General features: G+C 46.6%; 1 protein-coding gene across 7 annotated transcripts; it reads right to left on the bottom strand.

The window, feature by feature from the left end:
• Nucleotides 1-1,742: 1,742 nt before the first annotated feature.
• On the bottom strand, nucleotides 1,743-24,960 carry SAP130 (Sin3A associated protein 130). 7 transcript variants are annotated; one of them, XM_080623453.1, is made up of 21 exons: nucleotides 24,087-24,960; nucleotides 23,275-23,392; nucleotides 22,384-22,619; nucleotides 21,637-21,795; nucleotides 20,611-20,722; nucleotides 19,094-19,218; nucleotides 18,144-18,268; nucleotides 17,395-17,545; nucleotides 17,096-17,186; nucleotides 16,714-16,818; nucleotides 15,491-15,632; nucleotides 15,081-15,202; nucleotides 10,112-10,414; nucleotides 8,923-9,100; nucleotides 7,719-7,823; nucleotides 6,538-6,899; nucleotides 4,887-5,132; nucleotides 4,470-4,595; nucleotides 3,693-3,796; nucleotides 2,907-3,020; nucleotides 1,743-2,697 (listed from the first exon to the last, which is right to left on the bottom strand). In XM_080623453.1, exons 2-21 carry the CDS (start codon nucleotides 23,384-23,386, stop codon nucleotides 2,539-2,541), a joined length of 3,177 nt encoding a protein of 1,058 aa, XP_080479579.1. In that variant the 5' UTR covers nucleotides 23,387-23,392; nucleotides 24,087-24,960; the 3' UTR covers nucleotides 1,743-2,538. The 7 variants fall into 7 exon arrangements, 6 of the variants coding, with proteins under 6 accessions (XP_080479579.1, XP_080479576.1, XP_080479580.1 ...); XM_080623450.1 differs by having other exon boundaries at nucleotides 4,887-5,135; nucleotides 24,087-24,958; XM_080623454.1 differs by having other exon boundaries at nucleotides 8,923-9,097; nucleotides 24,087-24,958.
• Nucleotides 24,961-25,767: the final 807 nt, after the last annotated feature.

The following is a 25,767-nucleotide window of genomic DNA, read 5'->3' as shown; positions in this document are numbered from 1 at the left end:
GGATGTTGGTGACAGATGTAAACCACACCAGAACAAAACTTGCCTTTCTTAGACCTTCTAAGCAGCTCGAAATGCTGCTTATCGCCGCTGGGGCACCGAATCATCTCCCTTTTAAAACCCCAACCCTACCAAAAATAACACAGTAAAGCTGTTATCCCCACACGGCTTTAGAATATAACAATAGTGGCCCAATCTCCCTTCTCAAAGGACTTCTCTCAGAGGTGGTTGTTTTGAGCATTCAAGGTCCTAGGGCCGAGGATCAGCGTAAAAGTGAAGGTGTTACAGCTGTATGAGGTGGTGTTAGTGTACAAAAGAGAAACCCTGCGGCAAACAGCACCATCACTTCCCAATTTCGTTCTGAGAACACTCGGAAAACACTGAAAAAGCTGAAGAACAGCTTGTGCTGCTCACACCAGAAGCATGCTACACCTTCAGCCTCAAGAGACAAACCAGCATAGCTGTTTAACAGTGCGAAATGGAAGGTCTGCATATCTGATACGAGCATTAAGAATAAATACGAGGCAAGAAAACATCAGGTGAAGAGAGCCAGCTGCAGGTCAGTGGATCTCAATCTCTCTGACATAACCTATACGCTCTGTGCAGCATTAGGGTTGAAGTTGTTACCGTTCAAGGTTATGCAATATGGTCTAGGTGCTAGCCTTGAATAAGAGCTTATGTAAACTGAGATTCCAGAGCTTAGAAGAAAAGACTGAGTTGTTAATTTCCGTAGTTCCCTCCCCCTCAAAAATACCTCACCTTTTACCATTAAGGCCTTGGCCTTCATCCAAAAGCACTCCGCCAGCGATGCAGAACAGGTCTCAACCCTACAAAAGGCACTTTATAATCCCTGCAGAGGCTTTATGAACCCGGCAGTGTTGGCCCGTTGTTATTACCATGATAACGTCAAACAAATACTTGACCAGTTGTGCATGTTCTGTTACCAAAGCACAAGAACTACAACATAAAAAGGTGGGAATCAACTAAGCTGGTGCTTCTCATGTCTTACCTCTCGCATTTCGGTTTTCGCTGTGCCAGAGTCTCTTGCATTTCAACATACAAGCTCTTTCTGGGCTTGTAAATGATGTTTGCTTTCTTCTAGGCAAGGAAGTGAGCAAGCAATTATCATAGCTTATAATAGCATTGTACTGGAAATGTATCTTACAAGGGAAGTAGTTTTAATATAAAAAGTAAAAATCAAGCTCATGAGAATGAGACTGCCATCCAGATAAATCTGAAATGTGTTTTTAATGCATGGAAAAACAACTTCAGAACAGCATGAAAATGGACATTATACTTACTTCCCTAGTAAAAAGGATAATTAGAAATAAGGAACACCTTTTTTTTTGTCTATTCTATCTTATGAAATAACTCAGTGCTGAATAAAGTCAAGAGAACAGCCCTCTATACCTGGATGAGGAGGGAAAAGTATTCTTAAAACAAATATAGTTCATGAACTGAAGCTTTCAGCTGAGGAGACTAAAAATAAACTGATTTGACAGCTTTTCTGAAAAAAAAAAAAAAAAAAATAAGGTTAAATGCACAAGTGCATGGGTGCAATCTGCACTGCATCTTCAGGACCTGAGAGGTGAATTGAGTTATCCTTCCCTCCAGAGCACGACAGGCTGAGTACCATGCAACACTTTGTTTCTTCTCCCCAGAGAGCTTCTTTCAAGGATTTACCTTGGTTTGGAGTTTACAGCTTGAACAGTCTCACTAGTAGAAAGGTATACAAACCGCTCACATACAAAAACCTCCAAGTCCTTTATTCATGTTTGCAGGATGTATGTGGTACATACAATTAACATTACACCAGCTACATGAAGACCTCTGTGGCAAGAGGTACTTCAAAACAAGTATCCCAGCACACCAACGTAGACACACACACACACACACACAGAGACACTACAAAATCACTTTGAAAGGATACCCTCTCCCTCCCCCCTTTGTTTTTTTTTCTCCTTTTGTTTTAAACTTGACAGCTAGGACTTCTGAGCCATTGGAGATCCCGAATGGGGCAGGTCTCCTAGTGCAGTGGCACTGGTTTAAGAAGGCTACTTCAGACACTGGAAAATCAGAACAAGAACGGAATGGGGTGACTGAGAGTGGTGTCATTTTCAATGCTTTGAAGCACGGCTGCTGTCTGGGTCGATACCTGCATGTCCCCCGCAGAACCGCCTGCGTTACAGGCGCCTACACACCTCGCGTGCTTTTACCCCTAAGCTGCAAACAGGAGGAGAGCACTGTCCGCCACACATCGCATCGCTAGTTCCAATTAGTAGGCACTGACACATCAGGAGGGTTAAACAAATGGGACTGGAAAGACTTTAAAAAGGGATGAGCCTGAGAGAAATCTTTGTTCATTGACAGATCAGTGGCAATCCCTTTCAGGTCACCAGGCTTCACATGTCCATCTCTTGCCATCTGTTCCCTAAACTCATCCTTTTTATTCAGATGCTCTGCTTAAAAATAAACCCAAACTACAAAAAGGTTCAACTGATTCTGTACAGGTTCTCCGTTTCCAGAGTCATTATTCTGGCTTTAGACCTTCTCCTTTCGCTTTAATTTGGACACTTTCTTGACAGTTCCATTCTTGTTTAGAAGCTTCAAAACACGATCTTTGTGATCCAAGACTTTTAGCATGGAGTCTCGAGCCTCATTGATTTGATCCATCACGAGTTTACACCTCTGCATATTCCCCTGAAATGAAACACCGTCGTCATAAACAGCAGACTCTCTAGCCTAAGCTTTCACTGTACCTTTCCCTAACACCACTTGCAATAGATGACACTGGAAACACATGAATTGTACCTATGAGAATTCCTTTCAGCCAGCTTTAGCTCTTACTAACTGCAGCAGGGTATTTTGTAATTAAAGGTAAAGCAGGTTGAGAAGCCTCAGGAACCCACCTGTATCAGTTCATTGATTCGATGCAAGTCGTCATCGGTCGCCGCCTTTTTCTTAGGAATGAGTCCCTCCTGCAGGGCAGTCAGTCTCTCATACACATCATGCTCCAGGTTTGTCTAAAAGACATTAGCACCTCTTGAGAAGGTTCACAGCTAGGCCATCCGCCCGCATTAAGAAAGCTACACAGAGAAGATGATAATCCATTCCCCTCTCAGCTGCTCTTGTTAGTAATTCAGAAGATGGAGCCTCTGACGTGGAGTGTGGCACTATCATTCTTACTAACATCCTATTTACAGGATTGCTCCACTTCTGAACAAACACAGATCCTAACCAGAACGGTTTCCCCTATTTCTCACAATACTATTCCAGGAATGCAGAGGTTTTGGGGAGTTTGGTGCTAGAATGCAGAGCACCTACCTCACCCCCAACCTGAAACAGAAGCATCCAGGAATGTGGATCAGTGCTGCCTCCTCAGATCAGCCGCACCATCCCAAACAGACGCTTCTTCAGACCTGTGCATCAGCAGGAGGGAGTTGCCAATTTTGATCATCTGTACAAAATACATCAGCTCTTATGTCTGGATCAAAATCAACACTCTAAGTTTCCAAGCCACTTAAGCCACATTCCTGAGAAAGGGGAAAGCACGTCCCACTCCCTTTGGGCTCTACACAACAGCTCCTTTATGGTATTCCCAATGTCAGAAGACCAGTTTGAAAATATATCCTCCTGTCTTACACAACTCTGTGTCCTCCCCATGTCATAGAAAGCTGCAAGCCCCATTCACCTACCAGCTGCAGTAGCTGTGCCGCACAGAGATGGACCTTCCACCCTTGTGCACGACAGGATACACCCTTCTGATTGGCAATCTCCTGCAGCATAGCCTTCTTCTCTTCTGTCACCAAGAAATGAAAACATAGGTTATTCAGACTTCACGAGTTGGCCAGGCCTCTCCTCCCAAACAAAACCATTAGCTTAAATTCTGCTCTCCATACCTCCTAGTAAATGAGAATGAGCAACGGTTTGCTTCCGACAGGAAAACAGCTACCCATCTGCCATATATCTGATTGCTGCTCTTGCTTACTAACAAGTTGTCTGTATTTCCAGAAAATTATATGCTAAATACTAAATCTAGAATGTCTTCGATTAAACTGGCAAATTTGTTAGGTAAAAAGAGAATCAGAGAACTGAACTGTTGCGTATCACCATAGCATGTCACTTCTTTAAGATTTACTTCCTTAGTAGGTTTCTATCACTGGAAGTAAATAGATTTCTCAATAACCATACGATTTCTTAATTTTACACAAGTTTTTAGCCAATTCTGTGCAGTGTCCTTCCCTTCTTTCCTCCTTATCATAAGCATAGAAGAGAGGGAGGCAACATCTAGCTAGCGGAAGTCATTAGCTCACTTGAGCAAGCTTTATTTTCCAAAGTGCAATCAGCACCTTTTTGTGGGATTGCTTATCAACGCCAGCCAACTAAGAATGCTTCCAAGGCACCCTAACAGGTACGCTGAAGAGGTTCATCCGGGGGGAATGAAACTGTCCAACTACAAGCAGCAGACTGACCTTTTACCCGCACATCGCTGTATCTCTGGAAGTGGTGGTAGGCAGCTTTCCAAGGATTACGATAATGACGGAGCAGTGTGATAGGCGGCCTTGGACGCACAGGGACGTATCTCACACCTTCCTCATCTAGAAAAGGATCCGGGGGAACTGCATTATTATCAAGTAGGCAAGAGTAGAAGATCAGCATGACACAGGAACTCCACAGATCGGTAAGCACTACCTCATATAAAATGATGCTTGAGAGAAGCTATTTTCCCTGAACATCACTAAATAGAAAGTGCTGAGGAACAGGTACTTGGGTTCTGCAGTGTTTATATTTAGGAAGCATGAAAAAGACAGAGCACCTTCTCTGAGAAACAAACGGAAGAGAAAATAGACACTTGAAGAGGGAAAAAAAGACGTCAGAGATGACGTTACCTATATACTCCTTTGGAGGCGACTTTCTCTTCTCTGCCTTCACCAGCAAATTTTTGGCAGTGGATTTCTCATCATCAGTGCTGTTTGTTTCCATCATGTCCCCTTCCTCTGTGGAGATGACATGCTGCTGCTTACGGGGTTTCTTCCTCGGGGAGGCACCAGGTGGCAAATCACTCGGAGGCATTGAAAGGTTGTTGGCCAGCAATGCCAAAGATGGAGACACAGTACTGGTAGTCAAAGGAGGGACTGCTAAGAGGAAGGAAAGAAGAAAAGAACCCAAACCATCAGCAGCAGAAGGGTAACACACTAACATTGTTTGAACACTTCAACAGTAGCTCATGTTGCAGCACACTGAGAGGACCACAAAGGGTACGAGTGCTTCAGCTCCATGTGTCTAGAAGGACGGATATTAAGCCAGCAGTTACTGCTAGGACAAATCTATATGCCAAGATCTTCAGTGTTTCATATACAAAAGCATAAAAAAAATAAAATCAGAGCAGAGACAACTGCCCCTCGGTTCCTTCATAGTTGAAGCTTATGATAGTTTAATGCTACAAAAAGGAATCCATGCTAACATCTGTCTTGTGTTACTGTAAAAAAAAGAAAAGGCAAAGCTATGTTTGTATGTACACCAGCATGGATCACAGTCAATAGCGAGTGAGTCCTTTTCCTCTTGCAGTAGTCATATGCAATCAGAAGGGACTGCAGTACTCTCCTTCCAAAAGCCTACTTTCACTGCCAAGTCAACGGCACCAGAGCAGTACATTACTGCACCAGCTGACACACCTCTGAAGCTGGACAGTAGCGTGGCACAGAGCTTAAGGGAATACTCGTTGACACTCTAAAGGAAAAGCTCAATCAGCTGTGACTAAGACTGCAGCAAAATGTTTCTGGGATGGAAACTCTTGACAATTGCCAGTAAGAGATAAAAGAACCCTAAAGAGCTCAATGCTCTCTGCCTGTGCTCCAGAGGAGTCTGTAGCAAGCAGCTTCTTCCATCACAGATTACAGCTTTAAGTGGAGTGATAAAACCAGCAACTAAAACAGAACTCTAATACTCATGGACATGGGATGCATTCAGATCATTTTACCACTGTATAGTGCCTGATCTGAGATCCACAAGGGTCTGAATTTTACCGATCATGCCATCTGAGAGCAACTATGGCCAAGCTGGATAAGTGAGTCAGTGTAATAAATACTTTAAAGAGTTCTAGAGACAAATACCCATGAATCACAGGAGGGCACCATGAAATCCTACTCTGGTCACTAATTTTTCATATAGAAGACAGGCCCTTGGACCTGAACAGCAGGAGTTGTGAGAAAGCTGAAAATAACTGAACTGATCCACAATATATCATTACTGCTGCTGAGCATGTGCATTTTAACAATGGAATTCAAACAGACTCTCTGGAGTTGGACCATTTGAACATGAAAAAAGCATTCACAGTAACAAATGATTTCATGGGAGATTAAGGAAAAGGCAAATAAGAACTTTATGAGTAACAAGGCATATGGGAGCCCTTTGACTGGTGTTCTGTGCTACCATGAAAGAGATGTAATTCCATTTTCAGGGTGGGTATGTTGAAATCCTCCTAATTTCTCCACTGTCTCAACAACAAAAGAGACAACCTAATGATTAACAACCACCTACCAGATACTGGCCGCATGATATCCATAGGCTCCACTTCCTCTTTGATTTTTATCTCTGGCACCGCAGGACCCAGCACTGCTGAGAGGGCACCACTCATGGTTGATGGAGGAGCGGGTGCTGCCACAATTGTGGTGGAAGTTGGTGGAGCAGCCGGGACAGCTCCTGGAATGGTGGAGAGCGCTGCTGCAGGCTGCGAGGTGGGACTGGCTGCTGCGATGATGGTTGGAATGGCAGAGGGGGGCTGCTGCGAGGTGGGGGGGACCGCAATGGTGGGCTGCTCACCGCCTTGGTTAGGCACTGCCTCCATAGATACAGTGACTGGAGTGGCCATGGACACATGAATTTCAGGTTTTGGCTTGGCACTGTAACATAAAAGAGACAAAACAAAAGTTAGCTGCTCTTCAGCCATGACCACCTAGCACAAAGTGAATGAGCCAAGCTGGATTCAGACTATCCTGTTCTTCCTGCACCTGCAAGTAACACCTGGCTCAGTAGTGTGTTTACCAACCAGAGAAGGTGTCATCTCAGTTACATTTCCTCCTCCGCTTCCTTTCTAATACTTGGTATTTATCATAAATGGTATTTTCTTTCACTAACCCTAACAAGCAAATCTCATGACTAATTCCAGGCAACACCAAAATACTTACAAAAGGATCAAGACAGTTTCACAGTGTAGACAAAAGGAACTTTTACCCCAAATTTTCCTGCCTCACATCCCTTGTTTGCAGGAGCTCCCACTATAGTTCACAATTACAAAACAATAACTTGTAAAACCCCTGAACACAACAAAAGCAGGGTAGAAGCTCCATTTACCTTTATTTTACCTGCCCATGACAGGGGTGGGTATTGGAACTAGATATCTTAAATCCTTTCCAACACAAACCATTCTATGATTCTATGATTGTATGATTCTTCAGCATTAATTTCCAAGTACTATAAAAAAAAGTTTCAAGGTCTCTCCTTTACAACAGCAGAGGGGTTGTTGTTTGTTTCTAAGAAAGCTGATAACGACATCTTTTAAAAGGCTACTGCCTCAGCTTCACAACAGCAGAACTAGTCTAGTCTGTTTGAAGTCATCACACTGACAAATTCAAACTAAAGCACTCCAACAGCCAAACACAAATCAAACAAACACAAGGAAAATATTCTGATGCAGTTGGTTGTTTATCCTAAAGCCTTACCCAGCAGGCCTTGGTGATCCAGATGTGCTTCGCATGGTATTCTCTACACGTGTGCTAGCTACTTCAGGTGGCTGAGGTGGAATTAAGCTTTTCCGGACTGCCAGCCTGTAAGAGACAAACACATCCAAGATTCCCACCTCCCTGATGCAAAGAGAAATACCACGGAGAGCAAAGGGATCAACCATTCTTCTTCTCTTAGGATGCCAGCTGTACTTTCATCCCACCAGTCAGTGTTTTACTGAAACTACAAGGCTCCAACAGTGGACAAAAGGAGGTCTGGCTATGCCACTGTCCTCCACTACTATTTCAAGACTGAGCAAATCATCTGGAACTAAAGAGTGCTCAGACAGGCATCTGCTTCTTTTAGTTGGACTAAACTGTGTCAAAGCCTGACTTCAAGACCTCACACCATCAATGTGGATGTTAGGCAGCACAGGGCTGAATAGAGAAAAGTATTTCAGAGACCATTCAGTCTCCTGTGGGGCTGGAAGTCCAACTGTTGTCCAAAATATTCAGCCTCTCAATGGAAACATTCTTTGGTGATCTACCTCTGCTTCTTTAATTTCTGTTTCAGGTTTACAGCATGCAGCTTCTCTGCCTTAATAAAAGGCTTCCACCCAAATAAAAAAGTATGCAAGTTTAGTCTCACAGGACACATCAGTTCCAAACATTCTCAGTCGTCAGTCGGGAGGAAATGCATTGTTAAGTCTAAAGCTTTCTCTTGCCTCTTTATTCAGGCATTTAAAATTAGACAGACAACATAAAATATTTTAAGAGTTTAAGTTACTCCCTCCATTTTTCCTAATCAGATTTCACAGCAGGGTACTAATCCTGTGCTTTCTACTCATCCACATATTCTTCTAAGAAAAGCACTGAAGACAAAACACGGGATGCTCATTTAAGTAGATAATAAACTGTTTTTATTACACTAAGCAAGAAAGCCTCAAATCCGCTTTCTCTCAAAAGGTCACTGTCAAGAGCTAGGAGATAAACTCTCCTTCCTTTCATTTTATTACTGACAATAAGAGAAAACTATATCCGACCCTGGGGGAGGAAAAGAACTGCGTTTCACAGATCAGCAGGTTACTCAAAACTGCTGCTGAAAAACTTGCTAGAACCTTTCTACCTCCACTAAAATGGTTCCACTTAGCCAGGCTAGACTGCACGGAAGTGTCATTCACATGTCACCTTCAGTTCTACTCACCCATCTGTTGTTGGTTTCTTCCGGAGGATGCTTGGGCGCGGGGAAGAGCCCTGGGCTGGTGCACTGGCACTGGCACTCTGGCTATGGGTTTGCACAACTGTAGTTGCTGCAGAAGCAGTGTTGAATGTGTTGCTAATAGGATTGGCTACAATGGTGGCTCCATCTGCCAAGACTACTGCTGGGGAGGATGGACATTGACACAGCACAGAGAAGAACAGATACAGAGGGGAAGAAGCAGCAGTTACTTAAGGAAAATTGATGACAAAGCAAGTGTTTGCAGAGCCCATGTTGTCCATGCTCCCTCGACTCCCTCAGTCTCTACCTGAAGTGCTTTCAGACCATTTTGTAAGCAACATCTTTGCTACAAGCAATCTGATCACTGAACCTTACATAGGGAAGATGGGAACTACCTCCTGCCTAACAACTGCTGCTAGGGAAATAATCTTTTCCAGAAGAAATGGAAAATGGAGAAATTGCTAGAGAGATCACCAAAACAACTGGGTCAGTAAAATAACAGTCCTGGTAGACTCTCTGTGTCAATACATGCCACTATCAGTTGTGCTTACATTCTGACCTTCTGCCAAAGCCGGTTTGGCCAACTAACTGATGCAGAGCATTTAGACAGTCAGAAAGTCACCACACAGTATGTCTGCAGCTTTGAAACAGCATATTCTCTGGGTTGCCATCTCCCAAGTCTTCAATAAGCTGTTGGCGTTTCATCAGACCAGTCGTTTTTAATGAAAGATGGTTTCTATCACAGTCCAACATCAGGTTACCAACTGCTGGAGGTACCTAGCTGTATTCTAATTTCTACTGTGATCTCATACATAACCGGAACAGCGTGGAGAATGTCATTTACTTGTAAATTACTTTTCCTACAAGGCCTTACTGGAGAGAATCATTTAAGCTCAGGCACTATGAGTTTTTTTCCACTGAAGTAACCTATTCAGGGGCTACCCACACACTGTAGCTGGTACACTGAAAAACCCCATAAATTAAGATATAGGTAAAAAGTATTGGCTGGAAGAATATGTGCATGAGTGTGTCTGGTGTCCACTTCCAGACCAGAGAGACTATAACAAGATCATTAACCAGAGTAAAAGACGAAAACCCAAACAAGCCAAATTTGCAGGACAAATTCAGTCACTCTGCCCAGGTCCAAAGAATGGACTTTGCTGGTTGCTCTTACCTGAGGTCTTGGTGTCAGCTTGTGGCTGCTGAGCACTGATTGGTGCTGGCTGCAGTCCCTGTGTACCAATTGGGGCAGCAGGGTGGAGTCCTTGCGTCCCGATTGGTGCTGGCTGAATGCCCTGGGCACTGATTGGTGCTGGCTGGATCCCCTGCGCACTGATGGGTGCTGGCTGGATCCCCTGGATGTGCCGGGCATGAGATGCATCTACAGTCATCAACTGCATGGGATTGAGGTGCACGGTGGAGGCCACGCCAACGCCAGTCTGAGCCGTGATGGCCGAGTTGGGTGCCTGGGCTGAAACTGGGAACAGCAACATAGACACCTCATCACACCTACCCGTGGGTGCCTCTGCTCCCCCCAGCACCTCTCACTTCCTTTCAAAGACTACTTTGCTTTGAAAAATTGATTTGCCAGCCTGCCTGTTGCAGGAGTAAATTTGGGTGGAGAGGCCAGATTGCCTGCCAAAAGAATTAAACATTACCATTTATTTCTATTCCATTTTCTAGTTCAAATTGCAACACGTGGGAAACAATCAAGTTTGACTCTACTTTTTAGTTAAGACTTAACTGCATTTCTGTACCCAAATTTGTTTCATAAGCCTGTGAACTATTTTTGCTCACTATCTTATTTTACAATGCTTCTAAGTACCAACACTTGGCATCTTCTCGGCTTGAAAAGATGTATATATTTACTAAAAAGGGAAGCCTAAGCCCATGTCTTGTCAAAAGGCAGTCTTTTCACAGAGGTCATCAATACATCAATTAAAGAGCTTCACACCTTTGGCTGTACAAAAGCAAGCAGAGAATGCAGAGACTCAAGCATAAGCACTTTAATGCAGGGCTTGCTTCCTTACCCCCTTTCTCCAACCATAGTAACTTTTCCTCAGTGCAAGTGGACAAACTGTTCTGAAGTCGAGTACAAACTTATCTGGCTCAGAACAGGGTGGATTCACCAACACTCATAGGCTGGATCCCACAACTCAACTGAACACAACATCTTTCTGTGGCAGAACCATGTTCCAAATGAAGCAGCTGTTCTAAGGAGTTCAATTCATTTATCTGAATTTATTATGATTCCATCGTTCCGGATCCACTATACGACACGTTGTGCTTCTCCCAGGCAGCACTTCACATTACTGTTAGACTACCTGCAGATCCTGGAATTCCAGATTTCTAGCCTTTACAGAACAATTTCTGCAGCCATACACAGAATGCAAGTGTGAACTGGCCAACAATGGCCATGCCTGCTGACAATAGAGAAGCCTCTCATCGCAGAGCAAGCTGGTTTTGTCATTGTCACAGGATTTCGACCAAGTTCTTGTGCTGACAAGACACTGCAATAGCAAACCCCCAAAATCCATCACCAGGTCCCTGCAAATGGTTTCTGTATAAAGCATGGAAAGTTTATTCTCTTAGTGGAAGGCCTTACGTGAAGCACTCTTGTTGCACAACTTTCTATCCAACAAAATCCTTTTGGGATTCTACACAAAACACAATCAGCATTTGGAAAGCCAAAGCCAATAATCTTCCTGAAAACTCTGCATTAACTCTCTTTATCTGTCTTCTTTCATGAAGTCTCCTCTGTACTTTTATCTAAGCCCTCACCTGGCTGTGCACAGCCCAGGTGCACGTCCCTCCTGATACCCTGAATCCTCTACTTTGAGTTATTGCCATGATTAGTACCTTCAGCTGATGTTTCAAGTCAATTTAGCAAGGGAAAGGTCTCTGTCAATGAGCTCCAGCTGAAGACCCTACATCTGCTGTTTTAAAATTAGGATTTGCCTACCATCACCCCAACATGCCATCAAAATGGGAACTCCTGACAGTTTGTAGTCATGTTCTATCGGGGGCTCTGTAACAGCTCCTCAAATACAGCTGCCAACACCAAGTACCACCACTCACCTGCACCTTCTCCTTTAAAAAGTTTTAGCCAAAGAGTAGGAAGATACAAAATAAGCCCTGTCTTACACTGAGAGTCATTTAATTGCCCTGAAGCCCACCTCGAAGCCTGACATTATAGTCAAGACCAGCAACTTTTCACTGGAATTTCAGTGACAGAAAGAATAGGCCTCAGTAATGTATCAGTTCCCTGTGCATGCGTCGTGGTTTAAGCCTAGCCAGTAACTCAGAACCACGCAGCCCCTCGCTCGCTTTCCCTCCTTTCTGCTCCCAGAGGGATGGGGAGGAAAATCGAAAGAATGTAACTCCCACGGGTTGAGATAAGAACAGTCCAGTAACTAAGGTATAACACAAATCACTACTGCTGCCACCAATAATAATAATGATAAGGGAAATAACAAGGGGAGCGAATACAACCGCTCACCACCTGCCGACCGATACCCAGCCCAACCCGAGCAGTGATCCAGCCCTTCCGGGTAACTGCCCCCAGTTTATATACTGGGCATGATGTGCTGTGGTATGGAATACCTCTTTGGCTTGTTTGGGTCAGGTGTCCTGTCCCTGCTTCCCCTCCTCCCTGGCAGAGCATGAGACTCACAAAGTCCTTGGTCAGAGTAAACATGACTGAGCAACAACTAAAAACATCGGTGTTATCAGCGCTGTTCCCAGGCTGAAAGTCAAAAACACAGCGCTGCACCAGCTACTAAGAAGGAGAAAAGTGACTGCTACTGCTGAAGCCAGGACAGTATGTTAAGACCACTTGGTCTCCAGGTACAAGCCCCTTCAGCTGGAATGAACAGGAAGCTGCATAAAGCCCCTGTAGCCCAAGGGGAAAGGGTCAGCGACCTGCTACACCAACCTGCTCACAAGTCTATGGGGCTGGAGGGCATCCACCCAAAGGAGCTGGCAGAAGTGCTCACTGAGCCACCTTCCATCATTCAGCAGCAGCCATGGCTAACTGGGGAGGTCCCAGCTGACTGGAGGTTAGCAAACATAACACCCATCTACAAGAAGGGCCAGAAGGAGCATGTGGGGAACTACAGGTCTGTCAGCCTGATCTCTGTGCTGGGGCAGGTTATGGAGCAGATCATCTTGAGTGGGACCACAGGGCACGTACAGTACACCCAGGCCCAGTCAGCATGGGTTTATGAAAGGCAGGTCCTGCTTGACTAACCTGATCTCCTACGAGAAGTTGACCTGCTCAGTGGGTGAGGGGAAGGCTGTGGATGTTGTCAATGTAGACTTTAGTAAAGCCTTTGACAGCATTCTCCTAGAGAAACTGGCTGTCATGGCTTGGACAGGTGTACTCTTCCCTGGGTAAAAACTGGCTGGATGGCTGGGTCTAAAGAGTGCTGTTGAATGGAGGTAACTCCAGCAGGTGGCCAGTCACAACCGGTGGTCTCCAGGGACTGGCACTGAGGCCAGCGCTGCTTAATATCTTTATCAGTGATATGGACAAGGGGATCGAGTGCACCCTCAGTATGTCTGCTTGCAGATGACACCAAGTTAGGCAGGAGTTTTGATCTGCTGGAAGGCAGGAAGGCTCTGCAGAGCGATCTGGACAACCTGGGTCAATCCAACAAGGCCAATGTTTGAGGTTCAACAAGGCAAAGTGCCAGGTCCTGCACTTGGGCCACAACAATCCCATGGAACACTCCAGGCTTGGGGAATTGTGGGTGGAAAGCTGCCTGGCGGAGAAGGACATGGAGGTGTTTGTTGATGGCCGCTGACTATGAGCCAGCTTGTCCCCAGGCAAACAAGAAGGCCAAGAGCATCCTGGCCTGTATCAGCACCAGTGTGGCCAGCAGGGCCAGGGCAGTGATTGTCACCCTGTGCTGGGCACTGGTGAGGCCGCACCTCGAATCCTGTGTTCAGTTCTGGGCCCCTCACTACAAGAGAGACACTGAGGTGCTGGAGCGGGGTCAGAGAAGGGCAATGGAGCTGGTGCAGGGCCTGGAGCACAGTGTGATGGGGAACGGCTGAGGGACCTGGGGGGTTCAGTCTGGAGAAGAGAAGGCTCAGGGGGGACCTGATCGCTCCCTACAACTGCCTGACAGGAGGATGTTGTGAGGTGGGGTCAGCCTCTGCTCCCAATTTACAAGCCAATAGGACAAGAGGAAATGGCCTCAAGCTGTGCCAGGGGAGGTTTAGACTGGATGAAGGAAAAATTTCTTCACCAAAAGGGTTGTCAAGCACTGGAACAGGCTGCCCAGGGATGTGGTGGATTCACAATCCCCTGAGGTATTTAAAAGACATACAAGAGCCTATGATCTTAAAGGACTTTTCCAACCTAAGTGATTCTATGATTCTTTCCTTTCCCATTCAGCAGATGTGCTTTGCCACCTCCAAGTCCTTCTCAATTCCCTCTATACTGCTCATGGGTAACATACTGCCAGCAGGCAGATATTCCATGAAAATTCAAATCATGCAGATTCCCATAGTTTGGATCGTAGGAATTATCACGTTATAGGGAAGAGTCCTAAACTACTCAGTAAGGTAAAAGTGCTCCACAATGTGTCGAAGAATGACTTAAGTTTGGGTTGACTACCTGGGCTCACATTACACATCACTTTTTCACTGCAAATCACTGCAATGGTTCAAACCCATTAATTGCTCCCTTCCTTTAAACAGAACACTAATGCAAACGTGTGCATGCAGCTTATTTTTTCCATTTTTGGTTCAGATTTCTCCCTCAAACCGTACACTCATGTGGAAAGAGATTAAAAGGGGCTTGTCAGAACACCAGGGAACGAAGATGCATCCAAGAGCTGATCTGGAGCAGTTGAACTGTACTGAGTTATAGAATTGAGGACTTTCACTCAGAGATGCGAACCCCCGGATATCAAATGTGAAACTGCTGAGAAGACTGTTGGCAGCTGTATTTAGTAGGCCTCTGAAGTAGTTCAGTACCCCCTTTTCCCTCAGGCAACAAGTTGTCAAAGACTTTTAGTGATAAATCATTAAAATCAAGCATAAAAACCTCTTAGCTTCTCCCATCGCTGATGCTCGTAGAGAAGCTAACAACTGAACAAAGCATCACAGTCAGCCTGCCTCAAAGCTGGTCTTACCCGGATACTGGCGGATGGTGGACACTGAGCTGGTGATGGGGGTATAGGTGTGCGCAGTCAAAGGGTAGGCAGAGGGCGGGTATGTTGGTAAGAAATACTGGAACTGGACAGGCACCGACTGCCTACAGGCATCAAAGAGAGCAAGTATTACACACACCATCTCAGCAGTTCATCTTCCACCTCTTAAATCCCCAAGTTGTGTAATCTCATCTGTCCTAAGCCATCAAGTCCTTCACCTATTATGGTTAATTCAAAATTACTAAATCCCCCCCAAAATGACTAAATCCCAAAATTACTAAATACCCAGGTTTTTAAAACACATTATTTCCAGCATATCTGAACCTAGCAAAGCAGCAAGGCACTCAGAACGTACTCATACACTCTCATTCCTAGAGCTGCTATTTCCCCACCTGTTATCATTTCTGGTTTCCATTGCTACTGGGTTTGGAGATGCCCGGTGACTGGAGAGGGGTATGAGATTACTCCTCTCTGCTGTGTAGTCAGACTGGATCCGGGGAGAAGTATGTGTGATTTGCTGAGGAACCACTTTAGCTGCATAAAGACAAAGATGTAATCGGTTGAGAGTCACAGGAAAAGCTGGTAAACATGGAAAAGGTGAGATTAACTCTGGCAAATCCCCAAACACTACTCCTTCCCCTTCAACCCACTCTGCCTTCCAATCCCCCACTGATATCCTATCTGCAGTAATGACACCTTTCCTCAATAGGCAGAAAGAACAAGGGAAATGAAGCATTTTACATCAGTTTATACCAGAATAGATGGATATTATAAATGCAGATATAAAGTATACTTGCTAACAGAGAAAGTTACTACAGTGGTCAGATTATTTCTTTACAATTTGGTTTAGTTTTAGAATCAGCCCAATCCTTTCTGCTGCCGAGAACTTACTTATCCAAGTTTTCAAAGCAGAACTTGACAGAGATCAAAGGAAATGAGATCAAGGCAGACAAGTATACACAGACAGAGGTCAAGAAAAGAAAGAACACACCTACAAAAGCTTTCCAGGAAACACTGACATATGGAGATATAACCTCACTTCTTGCAAATTTATAGTAGGGAAAAATATGATGAGATTTCAAAAGAACAAGGAGGTCATCAGGAAAACAGAGATGGGCAAAAGGAAACTTGGGCAGCTGAGCAGGAAACAGCTCAGGAAGATTCCACATCCAGGCAAATAAAGCTCCCACCTTTAGACCTTAGTGTTCTACCTCCAAATGAACACACTAATCAAACACTAGGCTACACTGAACACCTCCAGAAGCATAGGAAAGAACTTACAATACCAACTAATAAAGCCATATTCTATCACCAAGCAGTTAAAACTTATCCAGTATATACAATTCAGTTTCTGAAATGCCAAAAGGCCTAAGACTGTCTAAAAGTTCAATGCAGTAAGTCAATGAGCCATTTTATTACTTAGTCCTCCTAGAACATCTATTTCCTCCTGGTACTAAACAAAGCTATGCCTCAGCAGAACCTGTTAATTGGTTTCTCCCAGCTTGAACTGATTTTCTTCCCCTCCTTAATCTGCCAATACGCACAAACACTGCTCGTGTAAGCAGAAAAGTAAAGGCATCAGTTACACACTCTTCTTAAAACTGAAATCACTCACCAACTGGGATGTTCGAGGTTGTGACAGCTGTAGCATGGGAAGAATGGGAGGGCATTGTCATGGTGACAATAGTGCTTGTAGGCGCTTGGGTGTGAGACACAGAACCTAAAGAGAAAGAAAAAACACCCCATATAAGATGTTTCTATGGAGCCCTGTCACACCATTATATCTATATCCAAATAAAGAGAGGATAAACCCCAACCAGACACCCTCCTTCAAGAATCCAGTAGTTTCCCTCCTGAAGTCTGTTCCTGCACTTCCAAATGTAGCCTTTACCATAAATAATTCCTCAAAAGTAATTTGGTTCCATCTTCAAGGAGGAAAATACAAGAACAACAAAATCACACCCCATAACTTTCCCAATAGCATTATGAATACTCACCAGCTGTGGTTGCTGAAGCAATGGTATTTGTTGCCAAAATAGGCGCCACGGTTGCTGCTGCCACAGGAGTACCAGTACTGAAAATGGTTTTCTATGAAATGAGAAGAAAGCCTTCAAGTTAAATGACTAGTACATTTAAAAACACATACTTAGTATGGGATCGTATTGCATTGACTGTGAACAACATGAATTTCTAACCTAATACTAACTCTTTCCCCAAATTTAATCTTAGCCCTGAAGATACAAACAAAATTGATATCTAGAACAAGCAAGAGTTTTTCCTTCTTGTTGCAGTTTACCTGAGCCATGGTGTGGAGCTGTGGCTTCTGTGTTCCTATAGCTGGGTGGGATGGTAGAGTGATCCGTGTGGCTGTGTCCCGCGGCTGCGCAGGCCGCTGGATGCTAATAGCTGCAGAAGGTGGGTGCTGCTGGATAGACAGTGTGGGTCGACTGGAAAGGAATCAAAATCATCATGAAGATAACTGTGGGGAAGCTAAATATGGAAGATAAAAGGCAGGGACCCACATCAGACCTTGGACTCCTCCCCTGAGAAAGCAGCACTGCTACCAAGTACATGGTAAAGCAGTGTAAGACATTGGAACCGCACTGCTCTGTTGTCATCTGCTCTATGTACCCAACTAGGAAGGACAACTCATCACTGACTCCTACCAGTTCATAAAAGAGGCTTTCTGTCAGGGATGCTTGTCAACTGTCATGTGTCACTTCTCACTGTGTCTTCATAAACAAACCAAACATACATGGGCCAAATTAGCCTCAAGTTCCTGCAGCAGAAACTGCATTCCAGGAAGCAGGATCTCTGAATGGGTTCATTAAAGTCTTTCCATCTCAAAACACAAAGTAACAGTTCAAGCTTATAGTAATTTTTTACGTGAAGAACTGAAAGCAAGCACTGAGCAAGCATTACTGTTTTTGGTATTGTATCATCCCACATCTAGAGGGTTATCTACTCTCAATGACTAATGCTTCTGTTTCCTCTTCCTGCAGCCTCTGTCAAGTCAGAGCACTGTAGCTTTCAAAGCATCTTTACCTGAGGGTTGACTCTGTAGCATGTGCTGCTGTTGTAGTTATAACAGGGGACTGAGCTCTCGTGGCTGAGACAGTTGCCACCACAGCAGGAGGAATAGTGCTTGATGTTGTCACAGGAGGACGAGACTACAAAAACAAGTCAGAGAGACACATTCAGACAGGAAATTCTGCTTTTTGGATAATAATCAGGAATTACTTGGTTGAAACTGCTTTTCCTACATCTTATCACTAAGTGCTGGCATTCTAAGGAGTTTCCAGGCTTTTTGAATTGATCTGCATGCTCCTGAGCAGATCTGTTTTGGTTTTCAAAGCATGTACTATCACAGGAATTGGTAGCTGACAAAGTTAACAAGACCGGATCCCTTGAAAGGTCTTTAGGAAAAAGCCCAAAGGTCAGTTCCCTTCTGACTGAAAAGAAATCCCAATCCAAGTATATACAGGAAGGCAAAGGTGATTAAATCTGGATCCTAGCTTAAAGCATAAAGTAAAGGTGTTTAACCCTTTCTCCTCACATTGAACACTAGCACTGTTGTAGGGAGACGATTCCTACAATCTTCTCCTCATGTGAATACGTAAACTGATTTACATAGAAGCATATTAAAATTAGATTATTTAACTCCATATATTTAAGAAGAAATCAACAGGAGCACATGGCACCAAACTCTTTAGACTTCAAAACTTTAGTACATCTGATCTAAATCCTCTTCCCAGTTTCTAAGCACTCTGGAGACAGTTAAACCAAATTCCTGGCATGAAGTCCACAAAGGAAGTAAAACCACAGGACTAACACAATTATTTCACTACTTGCTATTAGAAGCCGGTACCCAAGAAACAGCCTGGAAACCTCAGCCCAGGAAATACGCAATTATAGGTTATACAGGACAAATAAGTGCCAGGAAGAACTTGGAGCTGGTGGTCAGCGTTGTGCAGAGCTGCCTGGCTGCTACCTGCCTGGATTGGCTGATGGATGATGTGCTGAACTGCTGGCTGAGCTGTAGCTGCGTTTGGCAACTGGGAAGCTGGTCTCAGGACTGTGGTTACTTTAGAACTGGACATCACTGCAGCAGCCGCTGCACCTGTGAGATAAACCAAACGTGTTAAAACACCGTGCATCCAAATGGCTCCGTTATGACAAACTCTGATAGTTGGCTGTATGTATTTCAGTCTTCATGTATTCTGTATGTATATCAGTTCAGGTGGTGTTCATTTAGAAGTAAAGGCTTGCAACAGAGACATATAAGGTTTGCAAAAGTATGTGGGGGAAAGGTAGGTATTATTTTAAATGAATTGGCTTTCTTGCTACTTCTTATTCCCCAATAATAAGCTTACATTGCAAATCCAATCTTGTTTTATTCCAGGCTATGGAAGTCAGTAGAAAACATTTCAGTTTGATTACTGGGCTACTGTGCAAGTCACTCGATATCAACAATAATCTCGCTGCACCCGATGAAGTTCAGAAGAACGATACACATGCAGTAGAAGAAAACACCCAACAGAACCAAAACTGAGCAAGACAGACTCAAAAAACTTCTAAAGTTGCAATCTGAATAATTTATCTACTCTCTGCAGTCTCCTGATAGCAAGAAATCACTGTAGCAGACAAACAGCCTTGAAAGCATTTGAGGGACAGGACTGCATCGTTTCTGTAGATGTCCCTAACTTAAATTATTGCCTCAAAAGTTAATACTCAGGCAGAGAGAAAAAGAGCAGGAAGACAAAAGAAAAACGTGCACTAAGTGACAGTACAGTTTGTGGCAGCTGTCCCACAGCAATCAAGTGAGCAACAGCTATAAAGCAAGCTGCACAGAAGAAGATTATGTCTTTGCTACGTCATTTATGTTTCTTGAGAGACCAAATAACAGCAAATATGAAAGGAAATACAAACAGGAATAGTACTTTGAATTCAGATCAGTTTAAAGTTGAACTGGAAACCTAACCCATAAGCTGCTGAAATTAAAGCCACAGTCAGAAATCAGGCAGGTGCTACTGTGCACAGGGCTTCTTTAAAGGGGCTGATCTTCTATTTGTAAGCCACAGCAACCTAGGAGACAAGAGCCTGTAGCTATCACCAGCATTTAACTCAAGGGTAAATGCAAATGCACATGAATAGCCCTCACAGCTGCTCGAGTGCACTGTCATAGGTGACCAATGCTTGCTATCAAGAACATAACGTGTTACAGGACAGGTCAGTCTATACCAGTGTGGTTTCTTTCTTGAACACATTCACTGTTTTAACAGCACAGAACTAAAAGAACAGACATGCTGGTATCTGTCAGCATTTTAAACACTGTCACACAGTCCTGCCCTAAATGGCTGAAGGCAACGTAATTCTTAAGGTGGCTGGCAGTCACCTATTTATGTTAGCAGCTTTAACAGCTGGAGTACTGGCTGTGTTAGCAGTGGGGAGAACTGGGGAGGTGAAGGCTAGCTGTGAGCAGGAGGCAGGGATGGCATAGCTCCGTCTTTACCTCTGGGTAGGTGAGACGCTCCAATGTGTAGTGGAGGCCCAGGAGCACTACTTCTGATGATAGACATCTGCACGTTGGTAGCCATGATGTGATGCAAGTTACTAGGATGCCCCTGCAGAGTTAAAGAAATCACAAAACCCAAAAAAATCCCATGAGCTGCATTGACAAGAATTAATGGCCATATTATTGCCATACTTGGTGTACAAAGGTGTCATGCGTTACATGCTGAGTGGAGAAAGGGGCAGATGTTGGAACTGGATGATCTTAAGGTCCTTTCCAGCCCTAACTAGTCTATGATTCTGTGTTTCTACAGGATAACGTTACAGAGCCTGCTGACATTGTGTGTGGAAGATGTAAACATTTATCTGTTTCACTGGTCTATTTTCCTGTTTGGGACATGGGTGACAATGAGCCAGCAGTCACCCACGTATCAACCAGAGAGGTGGCCTTTCTGCCATTAGAGACTTTTAAGGCATAGGTTCACACCACACCTCTCCAGTAAAGCCAAGAGAACGGTGGGAACCTGGCAAAGGTTGCAACAAATGAATTCTATTTTCTTCTAGTTCTGTTCTTTCCAGGCATATTAATAAAAATTGACTGAAACTGCTGCACATCCTCAGCCAGCCTAACTCAAACCCACCTAAAGGCACTTAATAGCAAAACCCTGAGGCTTCAGAGGTTTAGTGATGAGTGTTCTGGCGACCCAGTTTCAAATCAGGAGGACTGGCTCTGCAGTCTAAGTTAGAGGGCAGAAGATGGTATTTCTAAAGCCTTATCTACAGCCCCCCCCCCCCCCGCTATGTCAGCTGGATGAGTACAACAAATCAGCAGCTTTCTACAGAGCTAGTGCTCACTGAGACTGAGGTTTAATGCTCCAAGCAGAACTGCTCCAGCACTGTCTGGGGAAGCCTGCTCTCTTCTACCTTCCTTCCTGCTGTAAGAGCCCACCTCAGTTGTACCAATATTAGCATTGGTTTGACCATGGAGCAAACTGGAACAGAAACCAAACAAACCAAAGAAGCAGACCTGTTGCCCACTGATGGTTGCCACAGGAATTGTTGGAGCCTGTGGTATGTTGCTTTCCATGGTGACGGTAACTTGCCCAGGAACCTTTGTGGGAGCTGAGAGAGTAGAGGGTGGAGCAGGAGCAATGGGCCGGCTGGGCATGGTGGGCTTCAAGGGAGGCTACAAGAAATACAAAGACAGAAATGTTGGCACCTCCAAACAAGAACTCAACGTGGAAACATTTTGGGGGTCAAAGCCTGACAGAAAGCCAGCTTTGTGCAAGGATAAGTGTGGTTAAGTACTTGGAGAGAAAGGATGTGGGTCATTTAGAGCTATTCTGTTTTCATTTGGGACAAAGGAAGGCCGTCTTTTGCACTGGAAATATGCAGCTCCTAACATGCAGCCTTAGTCACAAGTGGAATCTTTAGAGCTATGGTATTCCCCTACAGACACTGGGCATTAACACTTAATGTGATATTCCCATCCACTCCCGAAGAGAAGAGGGAAGATTTCAGAACCTGACTGAACTCGCTCTTTTCCTAGGAGACAAACAAAACTCACTCCCCTCAAAAATAATGCTGTGATACAATGACGTCCTCAGAGCACCAGATGGATCAGCTAAACCCCAGAGGCAGTGCACAGTACGCAAGGAAAGCTTAAGAAACAAAAGCAGGGAAGTTTTTGGTGCAGTTTGGTTTTGCCCAGTGCTCTTAATTGCGATATAGATTGTTATTTACTTCCCCTATGGATCACAAACCTCCTCCTTACCTTCATCAGTCCGTCTGAGAAGGAAAGTGGCACAGCTGGAGTCAAATGTGCTGGTGGTGCTGTCACTGTCACCGGGGCACCAGACTGGACAGGGTGGTGCTGTGTCAACATCTGAACCTGTGGGTATGGCCGGACCACCACTGGCTCCTGCTTTTCCTCTCGAGGCTGTATCGAGCTGCCGGGGCCAATGTGCTCCCTAGGAGCAACCTCCGAGTCACGACTTGATTCATCACTCACTAGCAATGAAAACAAGAGAGAAACAGGAAGCTCTGAGGAACAGGGTACAGAAACTGAACAAGTCTGCAGCGGTCACCCACCGGCTCAGGGATGTGATCGATCAAATGCACTCCAGTGATGAAAGCCCTGGGAATTCTGGCACTGCTTCTGCCAGTTCCCCTTAGAACTGATGGGCTCTGCAATGCTGGGCAAGGTGGGGTCATCTCTGAGAAGTCCACCTGAACACCTTCAAACAAAGCTTGACAGAGTTTTCTTTCAAGTGATGAATACTTCACTATCTAAATAACTGCTGTACAGTCCCACGTCAAACAGGTACCATTAAAGTCTGAGTTTACTCGGTTATGGACCTGGCTATCAAGCTGAAAAACAAGTATCAACCCTCCTCAAAGTGAAACACGCCCCCATGTCCCCCATTCACCTCTGCAGCCGGTAACCTCGGCAGGGACAGCAGCACAAGAACCAGCGCTCCCACCCCAACGCCAGCTACAGGAAACGATTCTCGCGCTGCTCTTCCCGCTGGGGCCCGGCGCAGCCCGCGGTACGTCCCGCTCCCTCCGCCCGCGGCGGCCCCGTCCCGCACCCCTCCTGCGTCCGGCGGAGAAGCCGTAGCGGGACGGCGCTGCCGGGATTACCCCTGCCCCGAAGCCCGCTTACCTGTGGCGGCGGGGGCGATGAGCCCGGCGGAGCCGCTGGCGGCGATGGGCGGCGGCGCTGGTCCGAGGCCGGGGGGCGGCGCGCCCGAGCGGGGGAACTGCTGCGAGCTCATGTCCGCCTGCGGGGAGCGCCGAGCGTTAGCGTGCGTCACCGAGCGTCACGGCACCGCCGACCCTCGCCCACCGCCTCACAGGGGGCGACAACACCCCCGGCAGGCACCGCCCCCCGCTCCCGCCCCGCTCATTGGGCGCGGCGATAGCGGCACTGCCAGCCCTGCGCCAATGCGGCGAGCCCCGCCGAGCCAGCCAATCCAGAGCTGGCCTCCACAGCCAGTAAGGAGCGGCCGTGCGAAGTACATCACAAGGCGCCGAGCCAATGGCGGAGAGGACGGCGCTGACCAATGAAGGCCGGCCGTGCCGCCCGGGCCCGCCCCGCTGTGCCGCCGTGAGGGGCCGCAGGGCCCGGATGTTCCCGGGAGCGCGGCGGCGCCCGGAGCCGCCCCTCCCCGCACCGACCGCGGTCCGTACCGCCCGGCCCGGCCCTCGCCCGCCCTGTCCTGCGCTCCTCTCCTCCCTCCTGCCCTCTGTCCCTTCCCGCGCTCCCGCCCCGGTCCTGCCGCCGCGCGGGGCCCCGCCCCTCTCCGCTCGCCCCGCGGCGCTGCCTCCATGGACAGGCTCCCTCCCGCCGCCGCGCACTGAGACAGCCGCAGCGGCCGATCTGAAGCGGCGGCCGTCACCCCCCTGCCCGCAACCCTTCTCTGGAGCTGCTCCCGGTCCCCGGCGCTGCGCCAGGCGCGCTGCCCGCGGCGGTACCTGTGCCGGAGGCGCCCCGCGGTAGCCGTCGCTGAGCCGCCACCACCGAGCACCGCTTCCGCCGCCGCAGCTGCCCACGGCGGATTGGCCCCGGTCGGCCCCGCCCACCACGGCGCCCCCCGCCCCATTGGCTGCGGCGGCCCTCCCGTCAGGGCTGCTGGGAGATGTAGTCCTCGCGCTTAACGCCGAGAGCAGGTCTCGCGAGAGACGGGACGGGGGGGGGTGCCTTCCCTGGGCACGCCATTGGCTGTGAGCCGGGGGGTTTCCCGGGAAACGCGGGGTGGGCGGGGCCTCCTCACCGTCCGCTCCTCCCGCCGCCCATCCCTTGGGCCCGCCCGCCACCGCTTCAGAACGGCGCAGGCCGGAGCTGGCCCCTCACACGGGGCAAGACGCGCTGCCAGCACCGAGGCACAACGGGGACGTAACGAGACACAGCGGCTTGGTGAGAGGTTTGCTTCTCGTCTGCCTCTGAAGTGAGGATCTTCACAGAGCACAATGCGCTGAGAAGAAGCTGAGCAGATCCGAACTACTGATAGCTGACATGGAGGATGATGAAGTTGTGCTGCTGCATTGAGGGAAAGGCGGCCTCGGGAAGAACCATCAATGAATACCTGACTGCAACATCCCTGTTGTCTCTCATCAATATTTGCTACTTGCTGGGACGGAGGGGAAACCAGTTAAGTAAATAAACACCACCTCCCCAGGCTTGGTTGCCCTGGTGACAATGCACACTGCAGCCCACAGGTGCCGCCAGCCCAGGGTTGCCCTGTGTTGGATCACACATACCCCGGAATAGCGCTATTTCCCATTCCATTGTTCCCATGTAGGTCTTACATCTTGAGGCTCAGAGATGAAGTCAGACAGACAACTGGTGCTCTTATAGTGGTTTTGTAATGCTTTTAAATGAAACTAGAGAGAAAACCTTGAAATGGCAGAATCCCATTTGAGTCATCCTTAATTTTGCTTCAGCAAACCCTTCAGGTGTGTTGTCAACAACCCTGCAAGCAGGTGCTGAGGAAGCTCTGGGCACGGACAGGGGTGAGGTTCACTTCAGAGGGATACTGCTCTCCCAAACAGCCATCGATCAGGACCTGAGCCCTGTCCTGTGGCGTGCTCCCTGCGACACTGCCCTTACCCTCGTTGAAGGTGCTGTGCCTGGCCACGCTCCCAGCTTTATTCTGACACCTCCTGAACGAGATGAGCGGCTCTGCTCCCCCATCCCCATGGCTACACAAGATCACAGTAATGCTACAAAGCATTCAGAGGACAGGTGATGGGGCACAGAGCACACAAGGAACGGCTAAATGGGGTTGGCATCTTCAGGCCGGAACAGGGACAGTTCAGGGAGTGTTCTGACAGAGAGCTGTAAAAAGTATAGTGAAGATGAATAAAAAGCAACTATTTTTTTTCCTGCTTTCAATTCCCCCTCATACTTACGCTATAAACAAGTGAGCAAATGAAAGAAGCTGTTCTGTGTACAATGCGATCCAAGCTCTGGGACTACTTTTAAGAGCACAGGCTACCAACTAGACCAGTTAATGACAGAAGCAACACTGGTTCCACCTCTGCCTCTGGCATTACCTGCTTCTTAAACTGACACTGCACAAAGATGCTGGAAAACCATTGCGCTGCTTGCCCTGATCTTACTTACGCATCCCGCTGTGCGGAGGACAGGCCAGCG

The sequence above is a fragment of the Psittacula echo genome (genome assembly GCF_963264785.1).
Source record: "Psittacula echo genome assembly, chromosome: 7".
NCBI classification, from domain to species: domain Eukaryota; kingdom Metazoa; phylum Chordata; class Aves; order Psittaciformes; family Psittacidae; genus Psittacula; species Psittacula echo.
Note: the sequence above shows the minus strand (reverse complement) of the source record. Positions and strands in the feature narration are given on the sequence as shown.

Excerpts from the sequence above, each read along its gene's own strand:
- SAP130 (XM_080623450.1), bottom strand. The coding sequence starts at position 23,386 with ATGAGCTCGCAGCAGTTCCCCCGCTCGGGCGCGCCGCCCCCCGGCCTC. Across the intron at positions 9,101-10,111 it reads AGCTGACACCAAGACCTCAG|CAGTAGTCTTGGCAGATGGA; the intron begins GTAAGAGCAACC and ends CATCCTCCCCAG. Across the intron at positions 3,797-4,469 it reads CAGCGATGTGCGGGTAAAAG|AAGAGAAGAAGGCTATGCTG; the intron begins GTCAGTCTGCTG and ends TCTTGGTGACAG.